The following is a 2,038-nucleotide window of genomic DNA, read 5'->3' as shown; positions in this document are numbered from 1 at the left end:
TAATTCAACAAAACATTTGTCCTTTCTTTCTGTCTTACACACCAGGCATAATAACAGGTGTTTGCCTCAAGTCTTTCAATAACTCCATGGGTATGTGTGAGGTGGAAGGCTGGTGTCCAACCGAGAACAGCAGTAGCAAGATGTAAGATACACACAAAAATATGCATTGTGCACCACACATTTCCCTCATTGAAAGCCTCGATTGTTATCCTTACCCCTGCTTCTTTGTCAACATCCTCCCCAGCAAACCGATGCTGGAAGTGAACGACTTCACCATCTTCATCAAAAACAGTATTCGTTTCCCACTCTTCAATGTCACCAGGTCGGTCACACACACACACATGCATACAAACACATTCTGTGATTTAAGCAGCTGAAAACATCCTGTTAACATGACGAGAGCAACAAATGTGCAGTAAATATGTAATACAAATAACCTGCATACATTTTGTCTAATCATAAACATGAAATCATCTCTCTCTCAGAGGGAACTTTCCCTCCACAATGACATCTGAGGAGATCAGGAAATGTACCTTCCATCCGGAGACGAACCCCTTCTGTCCCATCTTTCTTGTGGGTGATGTGCTGAAGTACACTGGACAGAACGTGGCTGACCTGGCAGAAAAGGTCTGATGGGTCCTCTATTGCCTCCTTCCTCCCCTTTCTTAAAAGAGAATCCCCTCACGCTTCATTCTTGAGGTTAAAATGTTGTAACTGCACAGAAAAGTAGTTTGTTTACATGCATGGGAATAGGAGGCAAGCAGTCATAGAAGTGAAACTCATAGACATGAAATTTCTCACACCAGCATTTAACAGTTTGGAGAAGGTGTTCATTTTTTGGCATCAAGTTAGACTTGTGGCAGATTTGTGCTGTTGATTATTTGTCCTGACAGTGCTGAACTTTGGGGGCTTATTGCTGTGTTGCACCATTTACCTTTATTTAACTTCCTGTAAAAAAACCTCTACAAATATGTCTTCTTAATGAACTGTGTGACTATTGGCCTTGAAATTGTCCTGTTAGAGAGAGAGAGCTAAGCTTACTGACCATTAGGAAGGTTGTTAGCTTGCCAATACAGCAGTTTACTAACCAGCCATGTGAGCAGAAGTCGCTACATCACATAGCTTCAAGAAACCAACATTTCTGCAATGATGCACAGATTATTTTTACTATACCACTTTCTGGGTTGACCTAACCCTGATTATTACAAGCATGTTGAGTAAATAAAAAGTCAGATGAATTTAAACACTAAAAGTTACTTTTATCACAAACTTGCAGGTGTAGATCCTCAAGGTTGGTGTTTTCCTCCTCCTTCTCTTTCAGGGTGGAGAAATAGGAATTAACATTCAGTGGAAGTGTAACCTGGACCTGGACATTGAATATTGTGTACCCAAGTACTCTTTCACGCGACTCGATGCACCGTTTGCCAAGAATGCCGTGTCCAAAGGCTACAACTTCAGGTAGTGAGGCTGATTTTTACTCTTATGTCTACTCCATCTGTTTATTCCTTTTTTTAATCTTCACTTTGTTTCTTTTTTTTTTCTTTGAATGCAGATTTGCCAAATATTTCAAGACAGAAAACGGGACTGATTTCCGGACACTTCACAAGGCATATGCAATCCGCTTTGATGTTATGGTCACTGGCAATGTGAGTTGTGTGAAATAGTGGCAACCTGAAAATGTGTGTGTGTTTGTTTGTGTACATTTAAAATAATTTTTTTTTTTTAAATGTTGGGAGATTGACATTGTTCACTGAAAACATGTTAAATCTGGCTTTTTAAGTTATATAATAGTATCGAAAGTTTCAAACAGCTACATAAATGATGCTACAAGTGTCAGGTTGTATCAGGAGCTTGTAGGTGGATTTTGATACCTTTGGAGACAGGCTAGCTGTTTCCCTCTGTTTCCAGTCTTTAGGCTATGCTAAGGTAACTAGATGCTAGCGTACCGTAGAGGGGAGCGTGCCTATGTTCCCACATTTCTAAGATTTTTTTCAAAATTAGGCCCTTTCTTTTTTCATAAATTTGTATCAGATTTTAT

General features: G+C 39.5%; 1 protein-coding gene across 1 annotated transcript in view; it reads left to right on the top strand.

Moving 5' to 3' along the window:
* The window catches only part of p2rx3a (purinergic receptor P2X, ligand-gated ion channel, 3a), a 6,787-nt gene that overhangs the window by 3,418 nt on the left and 1,331 nt on the right, over nt 1–2,038 (top strand). The window contains exons 5-9 of the mRNA XM_035669319.1: nt 46–142; nt 245–322; nt 486–627; nt 1,322–1,458; nt 1,553–1,646. Of these exons, the coding sequence (XP_035525212.1) occupies nt 46–142; nt 245–322; nt 486–627; nt 1,322–1,458; nt 1,553–1,646 (548 nt within the window). The remainder of the gene's footprint in view (nt 1–45; nt 143–244; nt 323–485; nt 628–1,321; nt 1,459–1,552; nt 1,647–2,038) is intronic.

Source organism: Morone saxatilis, unplaced genomic scaffold (assembly GCF_004916995.1).
Source record: "Morone saxatilis isolate NCDOM2014 unplaced genomic scaffold, NCSU_SB_2.0 Contig22, whole genome shotgun sequence".
In the NCBI taxonomy this organism is placed as follows: Eukaryota; Metazoa; Chordata; class Actinopteri; family Moronidae; genus Morone; species Morone saxatilis.
This window is presented reverse-complemented; position numbering and strand designations above follow the sequence as displayed.